The 22,343-nt window shown below is 41.2% G+C and overlaps 1 protein-coding gene across 4 annotated transcripts in view; it reads left to right on the forward strand.

The window, feature by feature from the left end:
* Positions 1 to 762: 762 nt before the first annotated feature.
* The window catches only part of LOC124031854 (tyrosine-protein phosphatase non-receptor type 11-like), a 62,291-nt gene continuing 40,710 nt past the window's right edge, over positions 763 to 22,343 (forward strand). For 2 of the 4 annotated variants that reach the window (XM_046343617.1, XM_046343618.1), the window contains exon 1: positions 20,202 to 20,353. In XM_046343617.1, coding sequence (XP_046199573.1) covers positions 20,217 to 20,353 — 137 coding nt within the window. In that variant the 5' untranslated portion in view covers positions 20,202 to 20,216. Of the gene's footprint in view, positions 915 to 13,915; positions 13,939 to 20,201; positions 20,354 to 22,343 lie in introns of those variants that run through there. The other 2 variants (XM_046343619.1, XM_046343620.1) reach the window with 2 other exon arrangements.

The following is a 22,343-nucleotide window of genomic DNA, read 5'->3' on the forward strand; positions in this document are numbered from 1 at the left end:
TACATGTTTCACTAAGATCCTAAAGCTGAGTGGGGTGTGTCTGGTTGGGGTGCTGCAGGGCCGTGGACCCCTAGGGGCAGGACTCGGTGACCCAGCTAGATTGTGTACAAGTAAAAAGAGCTCTGCAGTACTATTAGGCCTATGATATGAATAATATGGAGGGTGTACTGTTTCTGTGTGTTAATGTGTTGGTATGTATGTATGTGTGTTTTTATAAAACTTTTGTTTTCCAAACCTTTCCTTGATATATAAAAAGATAGAGTTGAGTTATTGACTAGACTGGTGGGGGTTGGGCGTGCAGGTGACTCAGGCTGGCTAGGCTGTCTGGTTGAAATATGATATAGGTAGCCTTAATAAAATCAATGAAAAGTGTTTGTACTTCATTTGTAAGAGTTGTTCATTTGTTAGGCTATTGATTAAAGGTGCAACACAAGATAATATTTATTATTGAATTATCAATGATCTAGTTCAGTCTTATCAATCACTTAAACATATTTAATAATGATCTCTTACCTAGCTTGATGACTGGCCATTTTTGCTGACTTTATGTTGCTCTAAATAGAGAAGGCTAGAAGGGCCATGGATGCCCCCAAAAATGGGAGGAACCCCAGACCCAACATCAAGTTACCCCCCCACTTCTAAAACTAGAGTTGCGCCCCTGGAATAGACTGAAAGTGTGTAGTTTATGTTTAAGCTGCAGGGACCGCGTGGTACAATGAATATGACTGTGGGTTTTGGAGGCGGGGTGTGCAGCGATAATTTGTCTTTGGAGTTGAACATTGTTCAATAAACGCCCTCCTGAGTGCACGCTGTCCAACAGCGACACGGCGAAGACGTAGAGGGAACGTTCACTTTATTTGACTTTCCCTTCTCATTCGAAGACAGCTTTCTAAGACTGCTATGACGTCTCGCAGGTAAGACGGGTTTTATCGAAAACCATGGAACGAACCGGGAATAGTCCTTTCACCCATCATAAACAGCGTTTCATGACTTATCACAGGACATGTTTGGGACCTTCCGCTTACGAGCAAAAGTACTATGCATTTTCTCCGACTCTTTAAAACGCACGAAGCCCACAATGGTTGCTTCAGTTAGGGGTATTTTTCGCTTTTGTCGGCATCTTGTAGCCTATTTGTGTGACAAAAGTTATTTAATGTGAGTTCATAGTTGAAATAAAACTGTCATTGGCAATTAGGTGGAATATGCTATTACTTTCGTCTGATCATTTCACGCTTGTAAACTATGGGACATCGCTAAACTAATGTGACGTTGAATAATAGATTGATATAAAGGCGACTGTTCATTGGGTGGATGGGTCTTCTTTAAACGAGGGTCTTATTTGCTCTAGCCCCAGTGCACTCGCTCTCTCTCTCTCTCTCTGCTGTGTAGGAAATGGGCAGAAGTTGGCCTTTGATATCAAGGTGCATGGTTTGGCTTTTGCAGAGTGCTCTGTATTTGTCGTTGGAATGCAACAAAGTTGTTCAATTATTAACTGAAATGTGTCCCCTCATATCTGATTCATGTCAGTAAATAAGACATTTTTAAATGTACCCAGTGGGCACGCACTGGTTGATCAACGTTGGAATAGATGTTTAGTTGATTTCTGTGTCCAGTAGGTAGTGTCAGTCGCCTCATAAGAAAATGCAAAAATAATCTGAATGTAGCCACCACATATGTGATTCTCAGACTTGCTTTCAATGAGAATGATAGATCTATAACTCACATTTCTATGTTAATTTGGTCAGGTCGCCAGAGATCTGTATGATGATGAGATGCTCATGTCTCATGCCTTAACAATGGGAGTTGTTATCCCAAAGGCAGGAGGGCAGGCGACAAGCTTAGGTCCAAAATGAACTCATAGAAACGCATTGGGCAATTTTTTTTATTTTTTTTTACAGATTCTGGCAAGAGTGAAACCTCTTCTCTTCCTCTCAGGGGTCGCCCCAAAAAGCTGCCCACTGGGCCTTTAACTGTAGTACAACCACTTAAGTACCACAACTGTAGGATGTATTTGAGTTCAGCAAAGGCTGTTCGTTGCAATATCAATCAAGACACTTTTGTTACATTCTCTGTACAAGGTCAAACCATCATAACATATGTATATTGTGCTTTTTGAGGGAAGTGTGTAACTTTACTCATAAATCTACTTCTGTGTGGTTATGTTACGCTAGAGAGAGCCAAACCGAGAGCCCCATCTCTACCCAAAATCTGTCCACCCTAAGCAGATCCTTCATTATTAAGCAGGTGAGAATGTGTTTGTATGTGGAGCAATGAGAATTTAGTCAAGATAAACATGAATTGCTATTTTGATATTTGAGGCTTATTCTAATAGAAGTGAAATTCGAGACTGTATATGCATATTCATGAGGCTAGAATATCATCTCACTCTGCATTGAATACCCCTCGTCAAATATTCCCCAAATGATTCAATTAACGAGGTGTATCCACCAATCCAAAGGAGGGGAATAGGCAGAAGCTTGAAAGCCCGCCGTTCTGCTCTGTGGACAACAAATCCCATTGTTAGGGCGGAGACATTATATCGTCATTATATGCGTATCTCTGGTAATGCCTTTGTTGACATCTAGTCTACAGGTGGGCAGTTGCATATATACCTGCAAGCCGAATTGGCCCACAGTACACTAAATAACATTCATAAACATCAAACATTTGACAAAATACAAAACAAACCATGAGGTTTGTGTTTCTAACCAGTTGTACCGTAATATAATAACTGTAAAAAAGTAGAGGGGGGTATAGGGCTATTTTGGATTGATACAGATGAAGGCATCGGGAAGTTGATTTGAGATTTACCCACAAATGTTGTCCTGGGCAGTATTTTCCAATGTTCTGCTGAGTCTGTGGACGAAGAGATGTTTATTATGAAGAGTATGGACTCAAAATGCACCATGTCAGCAATCCTACGGGTTGACAGTGTACATAGACACCCCTATAAGAGTACGCTCTGAGTGAGAGAGATGCATCACAAAGTTTCCAAAAGCGGGATTGCCACGGTATGGTAGAAGTAAAGCTGTGCAAACAATTTCATGGATGTTCGATAACAACAATGTCATTTAGCAATGCAGTCATTGTGAGAAAATGCAAAGGCTTATGTTTCTGTTCTTTGAGAACAAAGTGCATCATTAATACTGCCTGGATGTGGCGTTAGATTCTGTGCATTTATTCTGGCAGTTGATATAGGCCGAGGGGCTTCCATCATTTAAGTAATGGTAGGGGAAACACTAGTAGTAGTGAATTGGAGTTAGTTGGTTATAGGTTGTCACGATACAGTATCATATTATTTTGATACTGGTATTTCCCATGGCAAAAATAGGAACACATTAGGCAGACCAACCTTCATAGTCCTTTATAGCTTGGAAAATAAGCAATGAGACTGAGTAACATTAGGACAGTTTTTCTCAAGAAATGGAAGTCTGCTTCATGTTTCGTTTTCCTTTCATATTTCTGGAAAACATAATGCTGCTATCTTGATAACCTAGTTGGTTAGTGGGTGTTTTTCCATCCTTTGTCATCAGTTCTGTTTAGTGTGAGGCTCAGTACTTCCTGCTCCTGTGAGCCACAGGATAACAGTTTGACACAGTCATCTGAACAATAGCCTGGGCGCCATCTTGGAAAGACCGAACTTACCATTTAGCAGTCAAAACTTTTGAGTCTCAGTTTTCACTTCAGATCAACCAATAGTTATCGTGTTCCTCCTCTATTACGTGTTGTTATGAAATGCAAAGTAGCTCGTGACATTGAGTTCAATGAACGGTATCATTTTCAGTAAGGCACATCCCAAACGTTCTAAAACCGGTGCTGTATATTTTATTTAACTTTTATTTCAACAGTGAATCATACTGAGACCAATGTCTTTTTTAAAATTATTATTTTTATTTTTTACAGATGAGCCCTTATCTATAGGAAATATACACAGAGTGTACAGAACATTAGGAACACATTCCTAATATTGCATTGCACCCACTTTTGCCCTAAAAACAGCCTCAATTCGTCAGGGCATGGACTCTATAAAGGTGTCAAAAGCATTCCACAGGGATGCTGGCCCATATTGACTCCAATGCTTCCCACAATTGTGTCAAGTTGGCTGGGTGTCCTTTGGGTGGTGGACCATTCTTGATACACACAGGAAACTGTTGAGCATGAAAAACCCAGCAGCGTTTCAGTTCCTGGTACCTACCATACCCTGTTCAAATGCACTTAAATATTTAGTCTTGCTCATTCACCCTCTAAATGGCACACATGCAAAATCCTTGTCTTGATTGTCTCAAGGCTTAAACATCCTTCTTTAACATGTCTCTCGCGTTCATCTACACTGATTGGAGTGGATTTAACAGGTGACATCCAATAAGGAATCATAGCATTCACCTGTATTCACCTGGTCAGTCTGTGTCATGGAAAGAGCAGGTGTTCATAATGTTTTGTCACACAGTATAAATACTCAATGCAAGCAGAAAGAAAAACAAACACATTAATCAGTAAGCTCAATCAGCTTTCTGAATTGCCCTAGAAGCACCAGAACATCAAATGTAAGTACATTTTGAAGATCGTTTCACAAATAAGGTGCAAGAAAGGTAAATCAGCGTTTAGTTAACACAGTAGAGACCGAAGGAATTTCCAGAGCCACCCATGAGACTGATTGTGGTAACTCATAAATCTAAAGTTTAGTAATGATAGGTACTGTGGGAGTTTTTGTAAAAGTTTTTTGTTCTGTTATAAATGAAAAATAGCCATGTATTAACCTACGTGACTTCAAAGAGGGCCAACCAACTTTCTGGTAGATGATGCAGTGATGAGTACTAAAACTGTCGCCTGTAATAAAGCACAGTGCGCTATGATGAACCGCATCTAATGGCTTTATTGAAGTGGTAGCTGTTTTGAACTGCATGGATCACCATTGCGGTTGAATACATACTCGCTTTATGGTGCACTCCAATTGTATTGTCCTTGAGAAGTCAGCCTAGGCTACTGCTCAAATGTTGCTGTAATAGACCTACATATTTGTCCTCTGTATGGTGTTTTGTTGCAGGTTTAGTTTTTTGGCTTCTCATTGTCAATCTTTAAAAACTGAAGCCAGACTGCAACATTTTAGTGGTCTAGCTTGGACTGTGGCATGTGTGTGTACACTTTCCCTCTGCTGCGCGCTGTAAATGGGAGACACGAAAGCGGCGCAATTGAATTCACCGATACGAGCGCATCAGGCTGTAATTTCAGAAAGTAGATTACTCAACTATTGACTCATTTATTCTTGTTTGTGTGTCCTATTAAGCCCGCGGGTCTTGTGTTTGATATGTGTGCTGGCCTATTAGCCACGTTATGACTGGATTTTGATTTGGTTTATTAGGATCCCCATTAGCTGACGCCAGTGGCGACAGCGGGTATTACTGGGGTCTGACATATAACGAGAAATGAATTACAGACAAAATACTTTACCATTTACATACATTTAAAAACATTAACATGTAGCGGGTGTGTGCATCTATCAGTTATACATACATGTCAGCACACACACATGTACATGTACTAATAGTTGATTTTATTGACATTTCCAGCCTTAGTTAAAATTGTCCGTGTTTTTTTTTGTTCAAAATGATTGAAACTCAAAACCGTGCATCGTGAATGGGTGGAGGCAGCAAACAATGTACCAGGTCAGCTGTGATTTACAACCTGGTAGCAATGTGTTTTGGACTACCAAGAAATGTATTGGTGAATTATATTAATCATGCATTGAACTGTATCCATCTATTATACCAACAAATGCCTTACTGTACGTCATGTCATTTTGAGTCAAATAGAACCTATTTTTAAAACCTATAAAGTTGGTTTTGAAGCATTAACTGGGAATTAGATTTTTTTTTAAACTGATATTACGATTGTCCGTTTGTTAAATATCTGCAGAGTAGTTAAAACGCTGTCAGTCCCACTTTTAAGGAAGGCATCTAGCTCACCACAGGAAGTAAATTGTTGAAATAAAAACAAAGATTCACTAGAACGTGACGGGTTAACCGTCGAGTCAGCTCGAGGCTGGCAGAGGGAAGAGCAGCCTATTGACTGACCAGGGTCAATTAAACCACTGTTTCTCTCAAATAAAAAGCCTGCCGAGATAAAATGCAGATTGGCATAAGTGATACGTTCATTATTCTCAGTTATGATGCCAGAGTCAGTCAGAACTTTCTTAGCCAGGGTAGAAGAGGAGTTTGTACGCTTCAGTGCATTTACTGTTTTTTAAGGATCACCAGGAGAGTCAGAGATGGAGTTTAAAAATAGCTTGATTTTGCTTTCTTAATCGAGATCGTATGGCTGCACGATTTGGACAAAATATCTAATTGCGACTATTTTGCCAGATATTGCAATAGCTATTATGAATTGAGATTTTCAAGCACTTGGGGAAAAACCTGGTTATTCCATCAGACAAGTGTCAGGTTAGATAACGTCGCTGCTGAAATGATATCATATGAATGAAGACATACTGTGCTAACTGAATACAAAACCAATTGAAACAACATTGTTATACATATGCTAATAGATAGGATTATTACACCTGCAAATTAACAAAACAAACATACATTTTTAAATTAACATGATCATCAAAATATCGTATGCTATAAGAGCAGCACTTAAGTAATAACCTAAGTTAATTATTTAGTCGGGCACCATAGGCTGCAGATGGAATAGGAAGCGTATGATTGTGTAATTATGTATAAGTAGTCTCAATCATTTATTATAATTAAAATGTAAGTCAAAGTGCCTTAACATGTAATACGTAGCCTACCAATTGCAAAGGTGCAGCCTGTGTCCAAAACATTGGAGTCTGGTCCAGTCTGGCCCAGGTTTGCGGCGTTATCGTTAATCACACTTGCTGTTCCGCATTCAGGCCCCAGGCAGCTAAAGCGTCTCTCAACCCCAGACTGTTGTTTTCTCCCATGTGATCTCCAGTGAAGTAGCCTATGGTGTTTGCAAGCACCAACAATTCGGTTGAATCTTCTCATCAATAAAGTGTACTTTCAAACTAATGTAGGGATTGGTTGTTCTACTAGACCGAAGGTAATAATCAACGTGTGAGTTTCAACTTCTCCCTTCATTTTGTTATACAGTGTTGGGATGACAATTTGGGTGAAATACAGAGCCTTTAGAAAGTATTCTCACCCCTTGACTTTTTCCACATTTTGTTGTGTTACAGCCTGAATTTTAGATTGATTAAAATTGAGGTTGTGTGTCACTGACCTACACACAATACTCAATGTCAAAGTGGAATAATCTTTACTTTTTATTTTTATTTTTACTAATTAATAAAAAATGAAAATCTGAAATGTCTTGAGTCAATAAGTATTCAACCCCTCTGTTATGGCAAGCCTAAATATGTTCAGGAGTAGAAATGTGCTTAACAAGTCACATAACAAATTGCATGGACTCACTCTGTGTGCAATAATAGTGGTTAACATGATTTCGTAGCCCACAAATAAAATTCTTTAAGCCCCTCAGTTGAGCAGTGAATTTCAAACACAGAGTTAACCTCAAAGACCAGGGAGGTTTTCCAATGCCTCGCAAAGAAGGGCACTTACTAGTAGATGGGTAAATAAAAGCAGACATTGAATATCCCTTTGAGCATGGTGAAGTTATTAATTACACTTGGGATGTTACACCCAGTCACAACAAAGAGACAGGCGTCATCCCTAACTCAGTTGCCGGAGAGGAAGGAAACCGCTCAGGGATTTCAACATGAGGCCAATGGTGACTTTAAAACAGTTACATAGTTTAATGGCTGTGATAGGAGAAAACTGAGGATGGATCAACAACATTGTATTTACCCCACAATACTAACCTAATTGACGACAATACTAACCTAACTGACGGAGTGAAAGAAGGAAGCCTGCACAGAATATAAATACTCCAAAACATGCACCCTGCAGTAAAACTGCAAAAAATATGGGAAAGAAATTAACTTTATGTCCTGAATACAAAGCGTTGTTGGAGTTGACCAAAACATAACACATTACTGAGTACACTCTTCATATTTTTAAGCATGGTGGTTGCTGTATCGTGTATGCTTGTCATTGGCAAGGACTATGAAGTTTTTGGGGTAAACAGAATAGAGCCAAGCACGGGTACAATCCTAGAGGAAAACCTGGTTCAGTCTGCTTTCCAACAGATACTGGGAGACAAATTCACAAATCCTTTCAGCAGGACAATAACCTAAAACAAGGCCAAATCTACGCTGGAGTTGCTTACCAAGACGACATTGTATGTTCCTGAGTGGCCGAGTTACAGGTTTGACTTAAATTGGCTCGAACATCAATGGCAAGACTTGACAATGGCTACATAGCAATGATCAACAACCAACTTAACAGAGCTTGAAGAATTTAAAGAATAATGTGCAAATATTGTACAAAACAGGTGCAAAGCTCTTAGAGACTTACCCAGAAAGACTTAAAGCTGTAATTGTTGCCAAATGTGCTTTTAACATTGACTCAGGAGGTTGAATGCTCTTTCCATGACATAGCAGTGTTTCCCAAACTCAGTCCTGGAGACCCACAGGGGTTCACATTTTGGTTTTTGCACTAGTGCTACACAGCTGATTATCAGCTATGTAGTGCAAGGGCAAGAAACTAAACGTGCACACATTGGGGTCCACAGGACCGAGTTTGGGAAACACTGAATAGACTGTCCAGGTGAATCCAGTTGAAAGCTACGATCCCTTATTGATGTCACCTGTTAAATCCTCTTCAATCAGTGTAGATGAAGGGGGGAGACAGGTTAAAGAAGGATTTTTAAGCCTTGAGACAATTGAGACATGGATTTTGTGTGTGCGCCATTGAGGGTGAATGGGCAAGACGGGGTATGGTAGTAGGTGCCAGGCGCACCAGTTTGTGTCAAGAATCAAATCAAGTTTTATTAGTCACATGCGCCGAATACAACACCTTACCGTGAAATACTTACTTATGAGCCCCTAACCGACAGTGCAGTTTAAAAAAAATACTGCAACGCTACTGCGTTTCAAATCAAATGTGACAGTTTCCCGTGTGTATCAAGAATGGTCCACAACCTAAAGGACATCCAGCCAACTTGACACAACTGTGGGAAGCATTGGAGCCAACACGGGCTAGCATCCTTCTGGAACGCTTTCGACACCGTGTAGAGTCCATGCCCCGATGAATCGAGGCTGTTCTGAGGGCATTTCAATCGCACCTTGTAACGCAATCAGATGTGGAAGAAGTCAAGGGGTGTGAATACTTTCTGAAAGCACTGTATGTGTGAGATGGTATCTTTAATCTGCTATGGCTGAGGGTGTTTGCTGCTGTCTTTTTTCACCATGTAATTGTTGTAAAGTAAGGGCTGGTTCTTCTTCAAATGGTTCAATAAATGTGTCAAGTTGCCTCTTGCTGTTGCCACAACTCTGAAGCTCTTTTTGCATAACTCTCGCATTTGGTTGACATCAGTTCTGCTGTAGCCAAAATACTGCCATACCGCCTAATATGCACCCTTCAGTACTCATGTTTCCGACACTCTGTGAAGCCCTTTTCTCTCGTCACCAGGAATTCACGACAAGAGCTGCTATAATTACCAATGGAATCAAATCCTCTAATCTCCCCTCCTGCTGTGTTTGAGTTAGGTTATCACATTTTGATATCATTTCCAGCACCTGTTTGATGCATGAACACAGCACTCTCACATGTATGTGCCAGTTTGTCATTTCGTTGGTTGGTTTGGTTGGAAATGTGTTTCTTCTGTTATTTGTAGCTGTATGATTCAAAGTCTATGCAGTTTTTGTGTGTGGTGAAAAAAAGGCAACAGGTTTAGGTCAGAGAAAGGAAGTCACTGTTACTGGCTAATGACTACCTAATACCATTTAAAGGGGCAGCTCACAACTACCAGAGACAAAGTTTTTGAAATATGAAAAACTATCCCTTTTAAACATGTACATTTCTGACTTCATAATATTGCTCCAATTAGAATTACAATAACATACATTTTAACAACCAGGGGCTTAAGTTGCATTTTTAAGAGAGCAGTCTAGCTGTTCTATGGTTATTTTTAACTGTCAGTTTTTCTTTCTGCTTTCTTGTAAATTATGACTGATCAACCTGTTTGCTTCAACAAATGTGCAATGGTGGTTATCAAGGCATGGGCCATGACAATGTACACTCTCAGACAATGTATAACGGTGCACACAATCAGGAAGATGAGTTAGCCATCCCCTGAAAACAGATGGGGTTAGTCCATAATATCCCTCAAATGCTTATATGGCTATCATGCGCAACATCAAAGCGCTACGTTAACTGCTAGCTTCTAGACGCTAGCTGGCTACATAGTGATGTGAGGCATCTATCCACTGAGGGTGGGTTTGCACTGCATGTACTGTAAATAACCCAAGATCATCAGCTGTTCTAAAAATACCAGCAGCATGACCAAAATCCACACCCCAGGGCTTGTCTGTGACCGATATAGCCCTAACGGGGCTTTCATGCAGCATTCGGGGCACTAAGTATATCACCTTTTTGTCACCAGGCCTAGCCAGGACTTTAAATAGCCACGGCTGTATTGAACTTGAGACATTATGTAAGAGGATAGAGAGCCTGGCGTGCTGGATGCACGTGGGGCCTCTGTTTCCCCTGTCTGTCTGAGCAAGCTAGCGCTCTGCTATGTTTGTCCGCTGAGCCATGGCTCTGACTGTGTTGCTCTCCCTTCCTCTCTTTCCCTCCCTTCCTCTCTTTCCCTTCTTCTACCCTTCTCCCTCGCTCTACCTCATGCTCTGTATGTCGAATTTTATGCAAGTCTCTCAATGACAGTTTTATTTCCCTCTCCTCTCTCGCTCTCTTTCTCTCTCCCTCCCAGTGCTCAATGCATAATACAAGGAAGTGAAGCGCCTGGTAGTTGTCAAGGAAAACCTATTCTTGGAAAGCCCTGAGTCACTCCTGCAGTCATGTTCTGTGGAGATAACTATGATACTTGTAGCATGAGGACACCACAGAAAGGGCATACTTCATGTATTTTTATATTTCTAATTGTATTTTTAACTTGTGTAATTTATAGTACAGTAAGTCAAGTTGTCTAAATGGGTAAACAAAACAAGAAACAAGATTTTCCACTTTTTTCCTGAAAGCGAGATAGGACAAGCATGGATACTACCAGTTAATCATTCAACTCTGCATACAGAAAAAGTGAAAGGGCAAACACATTTGCCCCAGACTTACACAACAACCAACCAAATCATAGTTTGACAAAAAAATCCCATTCTGGTTTTCAGCGAAAAGGTACACGGAAGGGCTGTCCACTCATACCACATCACATTGGTTTATTGTATGAATACCATTGTAACATTTGACCTAAAGCATTCAGGTATAATGCTTTATAACTTGTTATATACATGTATTAGCCTTTATAATTTCTTAGAACAATGCGTATAATGTCTCTTTATGCACCAATGCCAATGAAAGGCAATAGAGGAGCCTGCAGACTCTTGAGGGTGAACTTGTTAACCATTAGCATCTTCATAGCAGACTGAATAGGACCCCTGGGACTGGATCAAGCTTAAGCACGGGGTTTAAAATGGGAAACTCTTAATAAACTGGCCTGGCCTCAAGGTGTCATGTCTGGGCACAGGCTGCTAGTGACGTGAGCTTTCTGGGAAAAGTCAACTGGTTTCTTGACTAAAGTGTGACCTATAATTATAATGTATATTCTTTATTTATTGGCAAAGTAGATGGCATGGCTGAGCATTGAATGCTGCTCAAAATTCAAATGTTTGCTTTTGTCCTTGTCAGCGTCATGTCTACCTTTATTCATCCACAATGTCTTGCTTGACATGCAGTAGCAATTCTCCATAGGGATTATTCCTCTCAAATGTAAGTAATCATATACAGTTGCCTTCGGAAAGTCTTCAGACCCTTAGATTTTTTCCCACATTTTGTTACGTTACAGCCTTAATAACCTAAAATGGATTAAAAATAAATACAAAAATCAGCAACTCTACGCACAATGCCCCAAAGTGACATAGCAAAAGCAGGTTTTTAGAATTTTTGAAAATGTATTAAAATAAAAACAGAAATAACTTATTTACATAAGTATTCAGGCCCTTTGCTATGAGACTCGAAATTGACCACAGGTGCATCCTGTTTACATTGATCATTCTTGAGATGTTTCTACAACTTGATTTGGAGTCCACCTGTGGTAAATTCAATTGATTGAACATGATTTGGAAAGGCACACACCTGTGTATATAAGGGCCAACAGTTGACAGTGCATGTCAGAGCAAAAACCAAGCCATGAGGTCAAAGGAATTGTCCGTAGAGCTCCGAGATACGATTGTGTCGAGGCACAGATCTGGGGAAGGGTACCAAAAAATGTCTGCAGAATTGAAGGTCCCCAAGAACACAGGAGCCTCCATCATTCTTAAATGGAAGAAGTTTGGAACCACCAAGACTCTTCCTAGAGCTGGCCGCCCGGGCCAAATAGAGCAATCGGGAGAAGGGTCTTCGTCAGGGAGGTGACCAAGAACCGATGGTCACTCTGACAGAGCTCTGGAGTTCCTCTGTGGAGATGGGAGAACCTTCCAGAAGGACAACCATCTCTGCAGCTCTCAGCCAATCAGGCCATTATGGTAGAGTGGCCAGACGGAAGCCACTCCTCAGTAAAAGGCACATGACAGCCCGCTTGGAGTTTGCCAAAAGGCACCTAAAGACTCTCAGGCCATGAGAAACTAGATTCTGCTTCGGGACAAGTCTCAATGTCCTTGGGTAGCCCAGCCAGAGCCCGGACTTGAAGCCGATCGAATATCTCTGAAGAGACCTGAAAATAGCTGTGCAGCAACGCTCCCATCCAACATGGTAGAGCTTGAGAGGATCTGCAGAAAAGAATGGGATAAACTCCCCAGATACAGCTGTGCCGAGCTTGTAGCGCCATACCCAAGAAGACACGAGGCTGTAATCCTTACCAAAGGTGCTTCAACAAAGTACTGAGTAAAGGGTCTGAATACTGAATATTTTTATAAATTAGCCAACATTTCTTAACCTGTTTTTGCTTTCACATTATGGGGTATTATGTGTATATTTATGAGGAGAGAAAAAAACAATTTAATAATTTCTAGAATAAGGCTGTAACCTAACAGAATGTGGAAAGTCAAGGGGTCTGAATACTTTCCGAAAGCACTGCATCTTGCCATTCTTAAGAGTGCAATCATTGGCATGTCTAATTTCAGTGCTTTCATCTTCTATCCGATTTGATCGATTTGTAGATAATTTCAAGATATTCTCCATTTGTTTCACTGTTCCATTTTTTTCCTGAATGTTTAATTTGTGTTGAAAATGCATTTAATATTGTGTTGCAATGTAATTTAAGCATTGCATCAGCATCATTTGAAAATGCCAGAACTAACTCATGTAGGCCAGCTACTGTATCCACCAGTACTACTGTATGTCCACCAGTACTGTATGTCCACCAGTATCTCCCACATAACAGCAACATAGACTCCAATATGCCAGTAGAGAGCATATAGACTTTACATAGTTTTCTATGTTATACATCCTTACTAGGCAACGAGGTCAGTAATGTCCTACTGTGCATGTAGACTAGACCTTTCAATGTGCCTTGCTTGGGAACTGGCAACCACAAGGAAGGAAGTCTGAATTAGGAGTAGGGGTCTTCAGTTGGAGTGGAGACGGTGCCGTGTCATGTAGGTCCCCAGAGGGACAGCCTGATAGCCGCTCCGATGAGCCTATCAAGGCCCTTTGCACTCATCCAAATCCCAGATTAAATGCCCCCGCCTCTCTTGCTTAAACCCGCAGAGGCAGCACTCCTACAAGTCCTTGCCCTCCCCCCTCGTTCCTCCCTCCCTTCCCCTCCTTGTGTAACCGTGCCGGGCTGGATTACTAAACTCTGAGGCAACTGAACCGGGGGGCTCTGACAAGCTCTGACCAGAATGGTTAGGTAGGGGGAGAAAACTCTCATTCACTTCCTGACATTCATTAACAGCCTCTTTTTTTTCCCACCCACATGCATTGGGTCTTACCAGTAGATTGCTGTTGTTACGTTGCTAGTGCAACGCACTTGGTCAAGTTGGTCTCAGGCTTCAATGGTTGACAGTTTATAACCTTGTGTGCATTTTGGAGGGTTTGGCTGGAGTGGACTGAGTGGGTGTGCTTATTTGTGGACATGTGGTTCGTGTTAGAGCTTTCTGAGGGAAGTGAGCCTGCTAACTGTTAAGTGTTTGGGGATAGACCTGGGCAGTGTGGTCCCTCTCAGAGTAGCTTAGGCCAGGGAGAGAGAGGGGGGGAGGATTAGTGCAGTAATTGGTGAGAAGTGCTCTTTGTTCTATTGAGGGGTCAGTGGTCAAACAAGGGGTGACCTCCTGCCTGATCCCCCATTAGCAGGCAGGCGAGTGTGTGTTTAAGTGCATTGGGGTGGGGGTTGCAGACTAGATGGACTAAAGCCCAAAACAGAAAAGGATACTGACCACTCTCTCGCACGTTGACTTGCAATGGACACAAAGCATCGGCCACTTTGTCGGGCATTTGTTTCAATATCAAAACAAAACAAAGCTCTCTGAACATTGTTGCATGTGTTTTGGAATGGGTGGCCAGTGATAAACTGGTCCTGAACAACTCTAAGCATTGTATTTGGTACAAATCATTCCATATGTTCTATGGAAATGAATGGTGTAGTTGAGGCGACTAAATTACTTGACGTTGCCTTAGATTGTAAACTGTCATGGTCAAAACATATAGATTCAATGGTTGTAAATATGGGGAGAGTTCTGTCTGTAATAAAGAGATGCTCTGCTTTTTAAATGATTTTTTTTCTCCCCAATTTCGTGGTATCCAATTGTTAGTAGTTACTATCTTGTCTCATCGCTACAACTCCCGTACGGGCTCGGGAGAGAAGAAGGTTGATACACAACCCAACCAAGCCGCACTGCTTCTTAACACAGCGCCATCCAACCCGGAAGCCAGCCACACCAATGTGTCGGAAGAAACACCATGCACCTGGCAACCTGGTTAGCATGCACTGCGCCCGGCCCGCCACAGGAGTCGCTAGTGCACGATGAGACAAGGATATCCCTGCAGGCCAAAACCTCCCAAACCCGGACAACGCTAGGCCAATTGTGCGTCGCCCCACGGACCTCCCGGTCGCGGCCGGCTGCGATAGAGCCTGGGCGCAAACCTAGAGTCTCTGGTGGCACAGCTAGCACTGCGTTGCAGTTCCCTAGACCACTGCGCCACCCGGGAGGCCATGCTCTGCTTTTCTGACAGCACGCTCCAAAAAGCAACTTCTGCAGGCTCTAGTTTTGTCTTAACTTGATTATTGTCCAGTCGTGTGGTCCAGTGCTGCAAGGAAAGACCTATTTGAGCTGCAGGCGGCCCAGAACAGAGCAGCACATCTTGCTCTTCATTGTATTCAAAGGGCTGATATACATTCTATGCAGTCTCTCTTGGCTAAGAGTTGAGGAGAGACTGACTGCATCACTTCTTTTTATAAGAAGCAATGTGTTGAAAATCCCAAATTGTTTGCATAGTCAATTTACACAACTCTGACACACACACATATCCCACCTGACATGCCACCACATTTTCACATTTTCCAAATCCAGAACAAATTCAAGAAGCATACGGTATTATATAGAGCCATTTTTGCATGGAATTCCGTTCCATCTCATATTGCTCAAATAAACAGCAAACCTGGTTTAAAAAACATATATATATATAGCAACACCTCATGGCACAACCCCTATTTGACCTCGATAGTTTGTATGTATTTATATGTAGGCTACGTGTGTCTTTAAAACATTTTTTTTATGTAGTTCTGTACTTCAGCTGTTCTTGTCTATTAATGTTCTGTATTATTTCATGTTTTGTGTGGACCCCAGGAAGAGTAGCTGCTGCTTTTGCAACAGCTAAGGGGGGATCCTAATAAAATACAAAAAATGTGATTCACTCCAAAAACTGTTGTATAAATTGCGCAGAAAAGATAACAGTAATGTTGGTTGTTACATTTACATTTACATTTAAGTCATTAATTGTTATTACAGAGCAATGGTGATTTTCGCAGGGTCAACAAGTGTGTATCTTTTATGCTTTAACGGGTTCAGAGACTACATGGTCTGAGTGGGCTGCCATTGTTTTATCAGTAGAAACGAGTGACCGCAATGCTGGGCTTGACTTAAAAAGCTGCTTGTCTGGGATTACTATAGTAACACATGGCATTTTTTTCTGATTGGTAGACTTTTTTTCTTCCCATGACCCAGTAAAAAATGTCAGATTAATAACAAAATCAAGTCTAGTCTGGACCCCAGTCAACACAATACAACCCAAGTGGTGTACTCTACGGGACTGTGTATTCAAGATGGCAGCACCCCAGAATACCACATACTGTATGTCCCAGTGGTGGTCGGTGCCGTTTTTTTTTTATGAGCATGGCCTTATTTCTATTACAGCATATTGGATGGCTGTCATTCATATTCCATTCACCCAGTTCAATGTAACATTGATAGGTTTAGGCTACTACATGAAGCTCAAATGTTCCCTATACCCATCATGAAGTTGCTACAACCTAGCCTATGAATGAAAGTTTACAACGTAGGTGCACACAGGTCGAGAGAGAAATTTGAGGTGACGTCCTTGCACATTCTTGCCTGCATCTAGCAGATCTAGGGTGAAATCATTAGGCCAACAGTTGCAAACGAGAGTTTCCATTGGACAAATTCAGGTATGTTTATCCCCGTTTCGTTCCATTTGCTTCCGTTTAAGAAGTGTTTTGCAACGAAATCGGCGGAATGAATACACCCCTGATCACCAGTAAACACAGTTCACTTTCACAGCAGCCACATTGCATTTCTTCTCGCATCAACTTATTTATAAAACCCTTTTAGGCCTCACTCCTCCCTATCTGAGATATCTACTGCAGCCCTCATCCTCCACATAAAACACCCGTTCTGCCAGCCACATTCTGTTAAAGGTCTAGAAAGCACACACATCCCTGGGTCGCTCGTCTTTTCAGTTCGCTGCAGCTAACGACTGGAACAAGCTGCAACAAACACTCAAACTCTCTTCATTCAAAGACTCAATCATGGACACTCTTACTGAGAGTTGTGGCTGCTTTGTGTGATGTATTGTTGGCTCTACCTTCTTGCCCTTTGTGCTGTTATCTGTGCCCAATAGTGTTTGTTTCATGTTTTGTGCTGCTACCATGTTGTTACTACCATATTGTTGTCATGTTGTGTTGCTACCTTGCTACGTTGTTGTTTTTTAGGTCTCTCTTTTATGTAGTGTTGTCTCTCTTTTCGTGATGTGTGTTTTTTTTGTCCTATATTTATTTTTATTTTCTTATTTTTAATCTCAGGTCCCATCCCCGCAGGAGGCCTTTTGCCTTTTGGTAGGTCGTCATTGTAAATAAGAATTTGTTCTCAACTGACTTGCCTAGTTAACCTTCACTTGTGGACTTCAATGCACAACAGATCAGCTGTATGTGACCAGGCAAAACAAAACAAAACTTTTCAAACCATATTATAAACGCTAAACACGGCCTACATCGTTGTCACAATATTAGCTAAAGTAACGTCATAATCAGCATAGCTAATAGAACTAATGCGTTAGTAAACTCGCTACAATCATGCAGTAATGTTAGTGTCCCGTCAGTAAGTTACAGTTACACCGGTGTGCCCCAGTGGCAATACATTTGTAAAAACCAAAAGCTTATCTTGACTTTGAAGAGTTCCAGTGTTGTGTTGGATAGTCATTGCCAGTTAGCTAACCTAGTATCCCTCTGCTTGAGCAAGGTGTTTGAGTAGGCTAAAGTAGCTAGCTCCATTTGCTAGCTAAGAAAGTGAAAAATAAATAATGAAACCTCTGTCTTTCTCTTGCTTCTCCTTCATTTTGGAAGAAATTAATTTGCTCAAAACAATTCAACTATTGTCTTTCCTTCTCTTTGAGTCAACTACTCACCACACGTTATGCACTGCAGTGCTACCTAGCTGCAGCTTATGCTTTCAGTACTAGATTCATTATCTGATCCCTTGATTGGGTGGACAACATATCAGTTCATGATTCAAGAGCTCTGATAGATTGGAGGATGTCCTCCAGAAGATGTCATAATTACTGTGTAAGTCTATGGAAAGGGCTGAGAACTATGACCCTCCTAGGTTTTGTATTGAAGTCAATGTACCCAGAAGAGTAGAGAAGCTAGCTGTCCTCCGGCTACACCATGGTGCTATCCTACAGAGTGCTGTTGAGGCTACTGTAGACCTTCATTGCAAAACCGTGTGTTTTAATCCATTATTTGGTGAACATATGACTAATTTAGTTTTATTTAAAAAGGATAACTTTTTCAATGTTTTGCCAAGAGTGTGCAATGGTTACTACATGATTCCATATGTGTTATTTCGTCATTTTGAGGTCTTCACTCTTGTTCTACAATGTAGAAAATAGTAAAAATGAAGAAAAACCCAAGAATGAGTAGGTGTGTTCAAACTTTTGACTGGTACTGTATATAGAATGTTGCACATACTCATAGTTCAAGTAACAACTGGTGGGCAGCAGTGTGATCAGGAGGATGTGGAGCTTGTTGTTTATTTAGACTTACCTTTTTTTTATTACCACATTATGTAATAGTGTAATTATAATACTATATATGATTATGAAATGACTGGTTGGACAGCAGAAATCGAATAGACATAAAAATGTGCGCTACAGTATTTCTCCTTTTTACATTTCGTTTATTTTCCTCTTCCTCTCCCTGTACTGAGCAATAGTTCCCTCTTCTGCACAGCTAAGCCACATAGCCGTGTGTAGAATAGTACACAACTGATTTGTTGAATGTTAAAGGTACTGTCATACAAAGTGGAGTATTATAGAAGACAACCGTTTCATGTAGCTCTGTCCAACCTCTGCCGTATGGTCTTCTCTGTAAAGTGCATAGTTAGGTTTTGCAAAGCCTGACGCCATACAATGAGAGTATCGTAGGATAATCTGGAAGACTGTCACGTAAGGCTATACTGCTTAGTAGAGATGAGCTTGATTCTTGTCCGCTGTGATTGAAACAAGGAACTGGAACAACCTTTTTATGTTACATTTTCACACATATCGGGCCGTATTCATTTGTGCACACTGTAGCAAAACATTTTAACGAAGGAAAACAAAAACAAGTGTATCTTTGACAAATCCATGTAGTCACTCCCTGTTTCAGTGTGTTTTCTTCCATTTGGTGCCTAGTAAATACGACCCTGCTATTTGGTTTGGTTTGTCTTGAGGTCATGGCAGTCATGGAACATTGAGGCCTGTGGTAATGCACAGGATGGAAAGTGTTTGGTGTGCCTCGCCATCCTTGACAGAAACATTGATTTTGGCTCCGAGAATGGGATTTGTAGTTATTATAGCTTGGTAGACAGAGCATGGTGCTGCTGAAATTTCAAACAGAGAAAAAGTTGACTGTTAGATGTCAAACGTGCTCCACAACTCACAAGATTGAATACCAAAAAAAGAATAAAACACTACATTGCTGTCATCTTGCTACTACAGCAATACAATGTATTGTACTGGTAACAGTCATGTACTTGTAATTCCTCTTATCTCCTACTGACTGCTTGTTTTTGAACCAGGTGGACCATAGTGATCCCTATTCTACAGTACATCAGGTCTGTTTCTGAGTCTCCACACGCAAAAACAATTGCTCTATATCCCAGTCCAATGTTAATGCCACAGCTTGGGCATTTGATGATATCAGAGAGAGCCTTGTTCATTCCCCCTGCCATGTATTTGTGTCTAATCCCTTGGTGAATGCCAGTGGTAATCGGTTCTGATTTGCTGCTGCTGTTTGAAAAGTTCCTCAGTAATCTCCTGGGCTTGGAATGAGAAAAAGCATGGTGCCTGGGTGGATGAAGGGGTCAGGTGCAATCTGGGCCAGTGTCAGTCCCCAGATGTCTGCAGCTTCCTGTGGCTTTGGCCCCGTCTGTTCCCTCTTCCATCAGCTCCACTACTGTCTACTGTTGACATCTCTCTCTCTCTCTCTCTCTCTCTCTCTCTCTCTAACTGTCTCTCCCTCTGTCTCTCTCTTTTTCTCTCATGTGAATCTGCTTTGTGAATGACAAGCTGTCAATAAAGCGTGATTCATCCTGATTTCCACCGGAGGTTCGGAGCGAAGGCACAGGACAGCGATCCGCCATTCCAAGGACTGGGTTTTACTCGTTTGACGTTGTAGGGACTTAATCGATATAGATGTTTGCCCAGCGGTTGAGCTCAAGCTCCCCACGAGTCCGGTTAAATTGGATCCATAGTTTTGCCATCAAACAGAAATATGAAAGGATGTGTGTTTCACGGCTACTTGAAGGCTGTACGAAAGTCTCACAAGGCTTGTAAGTAGATCTAGTGTTAACATGTCTGTCGGTGTCCTTATCTTACGAATACAGTCCCTTAAGAGAGGGGAGAAAAAAAAACATTTTTATTTTTTCATGACACTGGTCATGTTTTTTTGCTCTCCTAAATATGAACATGAAAATACCCAAATACTCACTACAGTGCCAGGGCATAGAAACTTGATCTGGTATAAAGATTGTATGTGGAGTTTAATTAAAGGATCTCTTGTTGCGCTCGCTGCATCTATCACTGTCCATACTTCTTTGGGAAGCGCGGGGGAAGGAAAGCAATCTTTTGCCGTGGAAATGAATGGGCTGTGTGACTCACTGTTTCTCTAAATGTTAGTGTCAAAATCTATTCTTTTCCCACTCGTGTTGAATCACTGGCATTTAACGAAACCCCCTCTTATCGCTGATATTTTGTATGAAGTCATCTTCAAAAGTCCCCTGCAGTGTTTTTCTTAACACATTGTAAACGGTGTTCTGAAAGTAGGACTGTATTTAAACCACCACTACATTCACTGTAGCTACGACCTGGTTCTTCACACTTCTCCTAAAGTGTGCACTTGCACACTCGCAGTCATGGATTTAATAATGTCGGAAACTACCCCCCCCCCCCCCACCCAAAGCTTATACAGCACCTATACAATGCCTGTAAATCCATGACGGGAAATGTGAAAATGCATACTTTAAGGAAGTATGCACACTTTATGCATACTTCAATGGAAACTCTGGTGTGCTGTTGCTCGCTAAATGGTTTGGATTCTGAAGCAACTGATGGAGATGCGAAGTAGCAAGCAGTTGTAGGAAAGGGTGGTATTGGTAAAGCAGTGGTAGGTCTTGAGGTTTGGCTGTTGCTGTTTTTATGGCGTAACAGACTATTGACAGTGTCACAACACCCAGTAGGTGTGTTTTTAATATTCATAGGCTATTGTTGTTTTGACAGCTCATCTTAGTTTGTTTCCTGTCATTTATTGACCTGGCAGGACCAAGGACGAAGGCCTTTGTGGATTCTGTGCACCGATTGGATTAAATTGAACAAAGTGTTTTTTTTTTGAGTGTATTAGTTTGTTGAAGCATCAACAGTGGGTGCAACCTGTCTCGTGGCCACAGCAGACAAAAAGGTGCAATCTGTAGCTTCTAAGTCTGATACCAGAACATTGCACTACATTCATCTAAGAACGTATCCAACCATATTCAACACAGTGTTTTGTGGAAATTCTCAACCCGCGCTTGTGCTCTCTTTTCCATTCACAACATCATTGCAACGGGCTCAATCAACGTTGGCTGTCGTTTTAATGTCATTATTCATTATGCTTCATGCAAATAGGTTCACAGTTCTGCACTTTCACAAGGCTTAAAAAGCCACAATAGTGAATTCATTGGCCATAGCAGCCACTCGTGGAAATGGGCCTTGCAACGCTAATAAGTAATAGGGTGGTGAAAGTGCAAGGTGATGAGGTTGATGCTCCTTTCCAATAAATATTGACGGTCTTATTCTGGTGACATGGTGATCGATTGTTGGCTGCCATTTGACAAATACAAATCCTCTCATTCTTTTGTCCGTTAGTCATATGTGTGCTCGAGCAAACAGTGCGCAGTGGGCAGACTCGCTATATAACATGTTTTTTTTTGTGAAAACCATCAGAGTTGAAAATGCCACGGTACATAGTGCACATAAAATACCATTTGTAGTTTAATTCCTATGTCATCACGCACAGCCTTTTATCCGCAACAAGTCAATTTGATGGAAACATCACTGGTGGGAAAATGCACAGATTGTTTTTATGCGATTTTCGAATATTCACCAATTGGATGGAAACCTAACCACTGACCGTAGGTCAGCCTAATAAAATATTAACTCCTGCAGAATTAAGTATTTCTTGCAGTAAAATTATACACCAAATGTCAATTTTTGGGGGGAACGGGAGAAGAGAAATGTTTTCTTTCAGCATCTTAAGAGATGATAGTATTTCAACCACATAAAATA

Source organism: Oncorhynchus gorbuscha, linkage group LG03 (assembly GCF_021184085.1).
Source record: "Oncorhynchus gorbuscha isolate QuinsamMale2020 ecotype Even-year linkage group LG03, OgorEven_v1.0, whole genome shotgun sequence".
In the NCBI taxonomy this organism is placed as follows: Eukaryota; Metazoa; Chordata; class Actinopteri; order Salmoniformes; family Salmonidae; genus Oncorhynchus; species Oncorhynchus gorbuscha.